General features: G+C 34.5%; 1 protein-coding gene and 1 non-coding gene across 2 annotated transcripts; both read right to left on the minus strand.

Annotated features, from left to right (window-relative positions):
- Positions 1 to 327: 327 nt before the first annotated feature.
- Smp_tRNA_01219_Pseudo_TTG.1.1 lies at positions 328 to 394 on the minus strand. The gene has a single exon. It is a non-coding gene (tRNA).
- Positions 395 to 2,083: 1,689 nt separating this feature from the next.
- Positions 2,084 to 9,953, minus strand: Smp_123120 (hypothetical protein; the record flags this gene model as incomplete). Its single annotated transcript, XM_018797929.1, has 4 exons — positions 2,084 to 2,098; positions 8,172 to 8,242; positions 9,140 to 9,373; positions 9,575 to 9,953. The coding sequence occupies 4 exons, from the start codon at positions 9,951 to 9,953 to the stop codon at positions 2,084 to 2,086; spliced, it is 699 nt and encodes a 232-aa protein (XP_018652923.1).
- Positions 9,954 to 13,710: the final 3,757 nt, after the last annotated feature.

Here is a 13,710-nt window from a genome sequence, read left to right on the forward strand (position 1 = left end):
GATTGAATCCAACAGGATAATCGAAATTATAAAGTACATTTAACTATTTTGCTTCTTTAATCAAGGACAATTTTCATAGCGTACAAAACACATAGAAACAATTTACTTAGTATTGTTTGTTTGGATCTTCCCATTGATGTTATTAGGACTGTAACTTGTAAGTCTCTAATTGGCATATGTGCATACTGTGCGTATTGCCTCGATATAGCCTTTATTCACAAGCATGGTAAGCAAAGATGGATAGTGGCTAGAAGTGGAATCCAAGATGCGCGTTTCGCCTTATTTGGGACTCGTCAGCTGGATGTACCTGCATCTCATAGTTGATGTTCACTCTGAGACTCGAACCCAGTACCATTCGCTTCAAACGCCATCACGTTATCCACTCGGCCACTGAGTCCTTATGGCCACTTGCTTGTGTAATGGGGTGAAGTTTAAATTCATTTAGTATATTCTGTTTGAATCTTCCCATAGTTAGAGCTGGTCAGTCTCTAATTGCAGTCCTAAAAACATCAATGGGAAGATCTAAACAAACAATACTAAGTAAATTTCAACTTCACCCCATTGTACAAGCAAGCGGCTATCAGGAATCAATAGCCGAGTGGATAAAGCGATGAAGTTTGAAGCGAATAGAACTGAGTTCGAGTCCCAGAGTGAACATCAACTATGAGATGCAGGTATATCCAGCTGACGAGTCCCAAATAGGACGAAACGCTCGTCAAACTGGATTCCACTTCTAGCCACTATCCATCTCTGCTTAGAATGCTTGTGAATTTAGGCTATATCGAGGCAATACGCACAGTATGCACATATAGCCAATTAGAGACTGACCAGTTACAGTCCTAACACATCGATGGGAAGATTCAAACAAACATTAATGAATGAATTGTATTCTGTTTGTTTTAATACATCATTACGTCTATTAATCGCATTACCTACTCAGGTGCATTTACGTAAAGTTTAAGATTTTTCGCTGTGAAGGTTACAAAAGGTCTAATCAGAGATACCGTGATTGCTAGTGGGTAATATGCATTGAAAAGAATGTACATTGATGAGATATAGATTGTTTGGACTGCTAACTTCTAAGTAGCGAGAACTCAATATTTATCATCAGGATTGATCAAGAAGTAAGAAACCGAACTTTGTTGAATTACTTTGTGCTGAGAATTCTGCATCTTACCAAGAATATGATATTAAATAAAGCTAATAATAATAATGATAGTTTCATACTTGTATAAAGCATATGTTCATTGCTCCTTAGTTTTGATTAAGTGTTTAATTAAAGTCAGTAAGTTAAGTCGAACTCATACTAGACAGTTTTAATAAAACTCTCATACTATTCAGTATTATTTATCGGATTAATAATAATATAGTGTGAGTGGTAACATTCTATTTAAAACTTATGGGTCAAAAGTTTGAATCATATTCCATCAATTTTGTTTTGACAAGCGAGTAGATATACTACTAAAGCTGAATACATAAATCCTTACTTGGCAAACAAGTTACCAAATTAAGACATAACATCGGTTCATGAAGTATTTATAAATAGTTGTCTACGCAAAATACTCAACAGTCACTGGCCGGATACGATCAGTAACAACGTTTTATGGGAGAGGACAAGCCAGTTTCCAGCTGAAAAGGAAATTAGGACAACATGTTGGAAGTGGATCTTACGTACATTAAGGAAATTATCAAACTATATCACGAGGTAAGACTTAACTTGAAATCCGTAAGGGAAGCGGAAAATTGGAAGGTCAAAGAACACATTACATCGGGAAATAGAAGCAGATATGAAAAGGATGAATAACAACTGGAAAGAACTAGAAAGAATTGCCCAGGACAAGGTTGGATGGAGAATGTTGATGATTGGCCTATGCTCCTCCACGAGAGGTAACAGGCGTAAGTAAGTAATTAAGTAATCGATTCATGAAAACAACAACCTCATTCATCCTTAACATCTATAACATAATCCATTCATTTAAAAATAATGAAAAATCTTTTTTTTTCACGGAAAAAACTCATTTCATTATTTAGTATTTCGCCTTATGGACATAAAATAAGGGAGACATCTCAGCAACAATGTTTATCATTGTTCAATAAACTAATATTAATAAAGGGAGGGGGGGGTTAGAAAAAGATTATCATAAATATTGGCAATGGATCATGATAAATAAGGCGTAAATAAGTTAATCAAATCATATTACTCTCGAAAGATTTTTGTTTGGAGATTATATCGTGCATTCATTTTATATGGACAATCATTGAAAATCAATACTGTACAGGTGAAAAGCTAACATGCAATATCTGAAAATCTTCAAATTCAATTACTGGTGACAATAGGGGGATACTCTCTGTTGAAATATTCTATACTAGAAATAAAAAACAATTGTCTAATGATTCCTGGTTGAAAGCATGAGTCAATTAAAGCTAGACCACTAGGGAAAACCTGGAAGCACTAGACAGCTGTTTCGTCCTATTGTGGGACTCCTCAGTAGTGCGCATCCATGACCTCACCTCGCGAGATTCGAACTCAGGACAATTTACATTTACAGGGGAGAATCGCATTCCAAACATCCTGGCAAGGTTATCGAGTTCTACCAAAACACTCTACATTTTATCAGTGTCTTCACCAAACACGATTATGTCATCTGAGTATTTTAAGTCACTAATTGAACCTCCTGGAACGAGATCAATCCCACAAAATTTCAGTGGACGAGAGCGTTATTTCCAGCAGTAGGTCTATGATGAAATTAAACAAAAATGGAGATAGTGGACAGCATTGACGGACACAACTTGAGGTTGCGAAATCAGATGACAGTTAGCCATAAGCTATCACTCGACTTGTAGTGTTCGAGTAAAATGCCTTCGCAAGATTTACGTACTTTCGAGTTTCACCTTTCAATGACATACACTGCCACAAAACCTCTCAATCTACAGAGTCAAATGCTTCTTTCAATTCAAGAAGGACCACCATTTTTGGGCGCCGATAAGTATGCCTGTGTTCTAAAATCTGACGAATGGTGAATATGTGGTGGATGCATCCACGACCGGGTCTGAAGCCAGTCTGATTTTCTCGTGTTCGTAGTTCATGAGTTTGAATTAGGGGCCCGATAATTGAGGCTAGTATTTTAGATACTATATTAGTCAATTTAATCCCTCTATGGTTATCACAGGATTATTTTGACCTCACCTTATATATTAGGACAATCAGTGATTGTGACCAGTCAGATGGGATTACGTCCAACTCCCAGATTTTAGCTAAAATATTGGTCAACCTAAACGCTAAAATTGGACCACCATATTTAAAGACGTCTGGAACCAATCCATCTGGACCAGGTGCTCTTCCTCGTTTCGGATTAGTTATAGCATTGTGAAATTCAATTAAAGTCAAGGGACCTGTCTCAATATTCCATTCAGGTTGTTTGGGAATGGTGGGTAGTTGTAGAGTAGCTGGAGACCAGCTAAACTGTTGTCTAAAGTGTTCTGCCCATCGTTCTAAGCGTCTGTGCTGAGAGCCTCTTCCTTTTCCATCGCTTTCGCTTTCGTGGCCTATTACTGCTTTTGTTTAATCTAGATCTGATTTGTTTTCGCTCTTTATCGTTTTCAGAGCCTGATAGGATGAGTTCACGAGAGTCTATCAGTGCAATAGATATAGTGGAAATCTATTGGTTTTTCGTGACCCTTTGATTCAAATCACTAATAGATGTCACTGCTATTTGCTCAGCTGTCTGTATATCTTTCCAGCCAACATCTGGGTCAGTTTCGCTTTCAGAACTGCCTAAGTGTGACCTCAGTTGTTTCTGGAGTGTACTTATGACTTTCTCATCACTGAGTCCAACTTATATTGGTAATATGTGATCACACAATGTATTCTAAGCATCACTAATGTTTGGCAAGATCACTCAATTAAGTAATGTTGATTTACAGTTCTTAATTTTTTTTTTTGATAGGTAGTGTTTTTCATTCATTAAATACAGATTAATATACGTAGCTTTAAGACACACTTTATATTATAACTAATACTACTAACAAGTTAATCAAACTGAAATAGACATAGAGCAGGATTCGGACTAAAAGAATAATAAATTTCCTATTCATAATAATAGCAACAATCGTACTTATTTAATTAAATGACTGACAATGATTTTACAGTGCACATCGGTTACATAATTTCAATGATTACTCATATTACATGATGTATATTAACTGTCTAGATTGAGCTGTACTGTTCGGATTGTACCGTTGAAGCCTATATAGTGTCTGGTTCTCCTATGGGATTGAGCTGTACTGTTTGGGTTAATCCTGGGCAGTGTCTGGCTCTCACGTTAAACGGGATTGAACTGTACTGTTTGCGTTGCAGCGTGAAAGTCTGGATGGTATCTGGTTCTCTTGAAAACCAGTGCAAAATTACCCTGGCCCATAAGGGTATATTATATAACATAATAATAAATAATAACTGTCTTAGATATGAATTCACTTATTTAGTCAATTTTCATTTCATAATCAAGTATTGGAACATACTAATTAACAATTATTTTCAAAATTCTTCAAAAGGTCAATATTGTCTAGTATGGAAACAACTAAAAATTAATAATGTAGCTTATTTCTGTGAGCATACTATGCCTAATTAATGCTCCATAATCAATATTTCACATATCTTTAGTTTTTCTCAATAAACTTACTATAGTCGATTAGATTGAAGTTAAGCTCAATAGTAAAATTTCCGACTATGATAGTCAGTCAGTCAGTCACAACGTAGAACTTCGTACGTACGTACGTACATCAGTTAGAGTTGCCCTGTAGTGCCGCGATTCGTTAATCGTTCGTTTCGATAACCGATATAATTCTAATCTTAACGGCGCGTAAAATCAGAAGACAAAGGATAGCAGCAACTACAGTTTATTGTCGAATAACTCAGGTCAGAAAGTTAGCAACACCTGAGCGAATAATAACGAGCGAGTGAACAGGCGAATAAGCGAAGGAAGTGAACGAGGCGAAAGATGATGCGTATTGGAGATGGCTGGGAAGCCAACTCGATTTAAGCAAGCGTTAATCAACATTTATAGTCGGACAAAAATAAATGACAGACATATGATGAATAAGATACGAAGTGTACACATATATGCTCATATAAAAGTATAGCCAAGGTTAATAAGCGAATAATGAACAAGATCAAAATATGACTCATGACAGGCGAATTGGCTTGGCCAGTAGCTAGGATAAAGTATATGGGCTTAACAAATAAACTGATACTACAGCCCTACCACATTAACACAGAGATGCAGTTGTCTATTTCCATCCTATAGTAGTAGAAGTAGTAAGAGTATAAGGAGTAATCGAAAAGATTAGGGTTTGAAGATGTTATTCAAGGAGTATAATCCAGTGATAAGGATTTGAATCTCACACTTCAGAGACATTAATTCCTTGAAGATTTCAGATATTTCTCACAGATAAATGTTAACTAGTGTTAGTAAATACCGAAACATGGCCATTTCAAACAAACCGAGAATTTATTCACTGAAGAAACAACTTATACCAAGCCTCGAAACATCAAAAATTCAATTTTACAACCATTAAAATATTACAAATATAATATTATTATCATTGTTAACAATCTGCTCAATTCATTTAGTATTGTTTGTTTTAATCTTCTCATTATTGTTTACAACTGCAATTGATCAGTCTTTCTCTTATTGGCATATGTTCATACTGTGCAGATTGCCTCGATATAGCCTTAATTCACAAGCATAATAAGCAAAGATGGATAGTGGCTAGCAGTGGAATCCAGTTTGACGCGCGATTCGTCCTATTTCGGACTCGTCAGCTGGATGTATCTTCATCTCTGAGTTGGTGTTCACTCTGGGACTCGAACAAATTACCTTTCGCTTCAAATGTCATTGCGTTATCCACTCAGCTACTGAGTCCTGATAGTCACTTACTTGTACAATGAGGGGTGAAGTTTAAATTCTGCTCAATGATTAATTTATTTGAAATTATTAAATTATGATATTACAATGTCAAGTTCCACAACAAATCACAACATATCAACCTTGAAAAGTTTATAACAAAATGGCTATCTCAAGGCAACCCACATGGGATTTAAATATTCAGAAGAGATCAGTTAAGCCCTTACTATTTATGATATAAATATCAAATCGGTCAACAGTCAGTGAACAACCAGTGTAAACATCCTATAACTAATAGGTTTCTTTAACAAGCACATCATTTATAATGAAAAATCACACGAAATACTTGGCTAAAAAGTGTCTAGCTTGCCAAATTACAAGTTTACATGTGGATACTATGTTTTTAGTATTCAAGTATTCGATTTCCATTTGTAAAATTTTAGATTTTATAAATCATCATTAACTATGATCAGATGATCCATGTTTGTAGGGGAGGCGTTCTTAAAGTAAACAAGGTTTGTTATTTTTTTATAGTTGAGTTCATGAGTCGATTCAAACTAGAACACCATGGAAGACCTGGAAGCATAGGATGGTCGTTTCGTCCTAGTACAAGACTCTTCAGCAGTGTGAACCCACGATCCCACATGCCAGACACGAACCCAGAATATTCTGTCTCGCGTGAGAACGCTCAACCTCTAGACCATTGAGTAGGTATCCAATGGTGTTAATGTCTAACTTCAACCAATCCGCGAAATTGTGCCTCCGTCGACTATTGCCTTCAGTGAGTAACTGTTTCACAATGGAGACTCCAGTGGTTAAGCGTTCGCGTGAGAGACTTAAGGTCTTGGATTCGAGTCCCGTGTGTGGTATTGTGGATGCACAATGATGACGAGTCCCGCACAGGGACGAAACGGCCGTCTAGTGTTTCCAGGTTTTCCATGGTGGTCTAGCTTTAATCGACTCATGAATTCAACCATTAAATTACTACAATCTCCGTAAGACAATCATTTATGGATGACGTTTGAGCGACAACACTTTAGTAACCTTGAGAATGTCTACCTAATTACTACGGCTAAATATGAATCATAAATCTGTGTGAAGAATGAGATTTATGAATTATAGTTAGTAGTTAAGGTTAGGAATTAGATTTACGGTTTTTATCACGAACTGACATGAGCTATAATGCTGTTTAACCAAATGGATGAATGAATTTGGCATCAAAATCCAAGACCTACTATCCTAAATCTGATTGGAAAGTTCATAAATTATAGTCTCACCACAATCCCCGCAAAAAAAAAATATGATAAAAATCGTGTAAATTTAGTTTTAGTCAGTTAGTCAATAACTAGAATAAGACCCGGTTGATTTGTGCATCTATTGAAGTTGTCATACAGTATCAGTCACCCGAATGAGGTGAAATTGTCAGGAATAGAATATCTGGCAGCAGAAGATTAAGAAGATCGAGAAGAGAAAAATAGAAACAGAAAGGAATTGATGTAAAAATCCAGAAACAATGAAGCCTGAGACAATTAATGAACATTTTGTAAATCACATATCAGATTATAGTTGTTTTTTTTCTATTTTACCAAGTAACTTTGTAATTTGTGCTAAATACATCATAATTGATTGTCCTAGCCTGTGTTCTCCTGCACTACAATATCACCTAATATCAACATCAACAACTATTGATTACAACTATCATGTGAATCTGTAACAGATAGGCAACTACATCTATATTGAAATAGTTCAAACTGACAATCGATAATAATATAAACACTCTTTTGATTATTCCACGAAACAGATGAGAAATATACACTTCACTTATCATAATTGATTGATCATTGGGTGGTGATCAATGTCATGTGTATCAAATCCTTCTTAGTGCAGATTGAATACTACCGATCAAGTTACAATGTGGTTACTAGTCTAGTTGGCTCGACACTGCATGCATCACCACCACCTAGTCATCAATCAATTGTGAGTACATCTTAGTCATACAGGAGATTGGTCGCGGTACGGATAACTCAGTGGTAACGTCTGTGATCATGAAGCTGGGAGTATCAGTTACCTCAACATTACAGGTACATCTTGCTGATGAGTACCAAGTAATACAAAACCTAGGTCCAGGACTCCCTGTTGACCACCTCCAACCACCCACTATCTTATCTCAACACTTCACTTATATAATATATAATGAATTTGAAAGAAAAAATGAAAATCATTAAAGAACATTATAAACATAAGATTTACACACACACACACACTTACTTTTTGATAAATCAATAAATTTGTTGTGATTAATATCATTAATGGTGCTATAAATTGTCCAATAATTAATGCTGGTATAATAGAACTAGTATAGTACATATATATTTGATATTTCATATGTATATTATGTAATAATGATATATGTTTTTTTATAAAATTATTATGATTAGTAATATATGTATAATAATAATAATTATATACTATTAATGAATTAAAATATTTTATATAACTATCATTTATACTACTATTATTATGTATAATATAAGTAGTTTCAAAATTTGAAATCATATCCATTTGTTGTTGTGGTTGTTGCTGTGGTTGTTGTTCTTGTTGCCATGGCAACTGTTCAATATTAATATCAATCAGATTATATTGATTATTATATAATAATAATTTATGTTTTTTAATATATTGTATAATATTATTTAAACTATATAATGATGCTAATATAAATAATATAAATGGTAATAAACATAATAAAACACGTAAAAACCATAAAAAAATTTTATATTTTTCATGATTGATTTTTTTATTTGAATTAATGAATGATTGATTTTTTTTCATTTTAAATTGATTACATATTACATCATCAGAATTGAAATATTTTTTGATTATATTTTTAAAAAATTTAAATTTATATTGGGGTGGATTAGATTTTATTGAAGTATTGATGATGATGTTGTTACCATGGTGACATGTTGTTTTATTCCCTGTACTATTATTATTATTATTGTTACTATTAAGAGTTTGTATTTCACTAGGCCAATGTATCCCAAGTGTACGTTCTAATGCAATCCATAAAATAGCACCAATTTCTAATGTTTGTGCAATATCTATTGTCCATAAATTAATAAATGCTATAATAGTTAACCATACATTTAATATATAATATTTATGTTTATCAATATTATATATAATCATTTGACATATACACCAACTTAATAAACATAATGATAAACTTAAATTACTTATAGATAAACCAAATAAACCTCTTAAATAACGACGTTGTCGTCGTCCACGTGGTGTATGATATTGTATTGAACCATGATGATGATGATGATAGAATTGATTGGTCTGGTTTAATTTAATTAAACTAATTGATGATGGATATTTATTTAATGGAGGATTTGATAAAGAAAATGAACGTGTTGTTGTTGTAGTTGATTTGGTTGTTTTATTGATAGTTTCATTCGGTATAGTTACTATGGATGATTGATTAGATAATAAACTATTAAATCCATATGAATTTCTTTTATTTGACCATTTCTTTAATAAATAATTGAATGATAAACATTGTAGATTATTAATATTATTATGCATAAGAAGATTAGTATTAAGGTTATTACTACTAGTAGTATTGTTATTAGTAGTATTAGTAATAGTTATAAAATGATTAGAAAAACTTGAATTATTCGTTGGAATTGATGATTTAGCACATCGATCTAAATATAATAAACCAATATTTGTACAAAATGAACTGAATGCTAAAAACATAATAATAAACATATCAAAATGAAAATACCATTGTTCATGGTTAATAGAATGATGATCATTTTTTGAATTTAATATTGATTGATCTAATATTAAAGATTTATTTTGTAAATTTTCATTATGAGTAGTATTATGAGTAGTATAAATAGAAGATAGATTTACATGATGATGATTCTGTGATATAATAGTATTCAATGTTTCAATTTTACCATAAGTTATAATAATTCCATAGAATTGAATAAATAAAATGAATGGTAATAAATTTTCTCCAATATGAATCAATGGAATCATAACTTCATTCACGTTTATACCGAATAGAAGTAATAGACTCTATGTTTTTCAATAAGTTAGCAACTATTCATTGCGTTTTTTATTTTCTTCGGGGGGGGGAGAGGGTTTTACTCAGTGATAAATTAAAAAAAAAAATCAAAATTCCAAAAATGTTTTATTATCCATATTCTGTTAATTGATGGATGTAACTAACTCCTTTTCCATTATGATGTAATAGAGACCGAGAGAAAAAGAGAGAAAAAAATGAACCGGTTCATCATAATATTAACAAAAAGGGTCAGTTAACAATTTTTAAAAATTAAAAAAAAATTTTTTTGAAATAACCAATCAAATCAAAGTTGATAAGTTTATCAATCTATCTTTGTACCTGTCTGTCTATCTATTCGATATATATATATATATACTTCTCCTATAGACACATTCCAATCTTATGACTAATATATATCGAGTTACAAAAATATGACAAGGTCATCAGATAATGATTGGCCGATACTAAATATCTATATAGATATATATCAACTATGAATATATTCCAGAATTTAGGACTAAATGATGGCTGGAAGCATTGGATGGCCGTCTCGTCCTATTGTGGGACTCTTTAGTAGTGCGCATCCACGATCCTGCCTCGCGAGATCCGAACCCAAGACTTGGCGGTCTTGTGCGCGAGTGTTTAACCTGTAAACCACTAAGCCGGCCGGCATCTAACGGTGCTAATTAATTTATTTAAACACATAAATATTAGCACAAAGGGACACCAGATATATATGAGCACACAAATCTCATTCGATTTGTGTAAGGGCTGTGATACTGCCCACGTGCCCAAACCGCAACAGGTGGTTAATATACGGGACCACATCCGGAGCCTTCGACCTAAAGGTCTAACCCACAAGGCAGTAGAGCATCGTGAGGAGATACAGTCCCATAGTAGCCAGTCACCAACGATTGATTCATACGCCATTTGTTCCCTCAAGATACTGGAGTCAGTCCACGTGCACCATCGGTTTGGAATGAGGGTTTTCCAACTCCCCTAGGTGAACACGGAGAGAGTCCACCAACTCGGTTAAAGAGCCGGACATTCGCTTTTCGTCCTCTGAATTTCGTAAACAACACCTGTGGTGAGAGAAGGCAGTGAGTAGGACTTCCGTGACAGAGGCTATATACGCGTGGCCGTATGAGAGTCTTTTGAGAGGGAGAGCGGACTCTGTCCAGTCTCGACCGTACTAGGGCATTTGGACGTTAATGGTGTCAATGGCTCACTTCAACCAATCTAATAAATGATAACTATCCTATTTCTTTGTAAGAATCAAAAAAAGCAAAAAGTATGTTTGAACACTGGATACTTTGTTGTTTTCTTTTTTTTTATTTATTGATTAGTGAATTAAATGTGAAAATGAAAAAAGAAGAAAACAAATACATATTTCTCCCTTTTAATTTGGTAATCATCCAGTTCCGTAAATTAGGTTAAATTCCACAATTCTAGTCATTTACTTGAAGTTTCTTTTTCTAGTAATTAACAATGAAAAATCTTAATAGTTGAAATCATGAATCACTTGAAGCTACACCACCATGGAAAGCCTGGAAGCACTGGATAGCCGTTTCGTCCTATTATGGGACTCCTCATCAGTGCACATCCATGATCCTACACTCGCAAGATTCGAACACAGGACCTATCAGTCTTGCGCGCGAGTGCTTAACCTCTAGACCACTGAACTGATGGGCATCCAACGTTGTTAATGTCTAACTTCAACCGATCCACGAAATCGAGCGACACATCCACCATTGTCTTCAGTGAGTTACTATCTCACAACAGACCTGGGTGAACTCCACTGATCACTACTTCTCACTAGAACTCCAATAAATACTTTTTGAAGCCAGTCACTAGTGAGCATAATATCCACAAAACCCCTTCTGATAGTAATGAAAAATCTGTTTAATAAGATCTGAAATTACCACTCGATAAGTGAAATAAAAACTTTTCAGTATGAAATTATGGAGATGATTGAATTTCATTGAAATCTTGAATCGATAAATGCTAGAATATCATTGGAAACATGGAAGCACTGGACGACCATTTCGTCTTCGTATGTTACATCGTGAATCCAATTTCTGGTGGAAAGTCTTGATTAGAGGAGTTCAACCATGTCTACTGTAAGGCAATGGAAAGACAATGTAAGATGTAAGACAATGGAAAATGGTTGCACAATATCGTTGATCGGTTGAAGTTAGACATTAACATCGTTGGATTCCGGGTTAGTGATCTAATTGTTAAGCGTGAAATCGAAAGTCCTAAGTTTGGTTTCTGCGTACGAAATTGTGGATGCTCACTGTAAGGTGGTCCATCTAGTGCTTCCAGGTTTTCAACGAGGGTATGATATTGATCGATTCATGATTATAACGATATTAAAATTGATTGGAACGAAGGGAATTTTTTGGCGATTATATTATTTTGTAGATTGTATTCCTCAAAAACTGGTCTCATGACTAAAGAGTTGCCCAATGTTCCCTGATTTTCAGTGGTGCTTCATATGAGATCGGTTTCTGACAAATTCAACTCAAAACTCAAACCATTTCCCAAAATACATTTTTAACTAAACTATAATGGTCATCTCGTAAGTGGTTTACCTTGAAATGTTCTTGAAATTCTGATTAGAAATTGCGACTGTTAAAAATTAGTCATGCTGGGAATGAAACAGTTGAGATTAGTTGGACCGGATGATCGTTGGACCATATCTTAAAATCATCAAGGTTGAAATTGTACTACTGTACGCCGACCAAGTCAGTCAAATTATTAATCGTTCTGCGCCAAACCTGAGTGCCTATGATAGATCCCTGGAGGGGTCTTGAGTGTGAACTTCTGGAGAGTTTCTGACGATGGAGAAATAACTGTTCGTTTCTACTTAATGTTCAACGACTACTCAACTTAGATCACTCCATGATAATTGACACCTACATACTTACGAAACGTTTTTAAACGGCCAATGAGATATGTAGCATTACTCTTCTCAAGGCTATTAGGACACCTTATCGATAAGTGCAAATATTACGGAACCAAGACCCAAAGTTTCCTGTCGTTCATCATCAACCAACACCTTATAAGAACGTTAGTTATAACCGAAGATGTTTCGAAAATGTATTGTTTATTTATGTATAGGTGAAGTGGTTGTTCACCTTGGTCTATGTAACATCTCTCACAGATAGTGAAATTTATTTTGTGCACAATGTTAGTGTTTTTCCTCCACCGTTTCCTATCATTTATATAAGATAAAAGACTAATGCGGTCAGTGTTATTAGAACAGACTAAGTTGGTGTTTATGGAATACTTTCAAAAGGTCCACTTATGCTCAAAAGTATATACTGATGATGTTTTCCAAAATATCAGTAATAGCTCCTCAATTTAGACGATCAGATCTTAGTATCTAACAACAAGTTTATCAGGACATCTGTGACGATGACGTGACATTTTACCGAGAACAGATTTACATACTCGGTTGTGAGCCATATTATTTGAGTTCGAAGGCTAATGACACTACGAGCGAAAAAAATCCAAGTAGTTGAACTTATGACCAAATTGGAGAGAAAATTTCCAGAGTCCCAGTAACAAGCTGTGACCTGTGGGGTTCAACCGTTTCCGGTGTGAGGAATATATCATTCGAAAACAATGGAAGATAGTCGCTCGATATCGTGGATTGATTTATGTTAGACATTAACACCGTCGGTTGCCTACTCAAAGGTCTAGACTTTAAGTGTTCACGCGGAA

Source organism: Schistosoma mansoni, chromosome 6 (assembly GCF_000237925.1).
Source record: "Schistosoma mansoni strain Puerto Rico chromosome 6, complete genome".
Classification (NCBI taxonomy): Eukaryota; Metazoa; Platyhelminthes; class Trematoda; order Strigeidida; family Schistosomatidae; genus Schistosoma; species Schistosoma mansoni.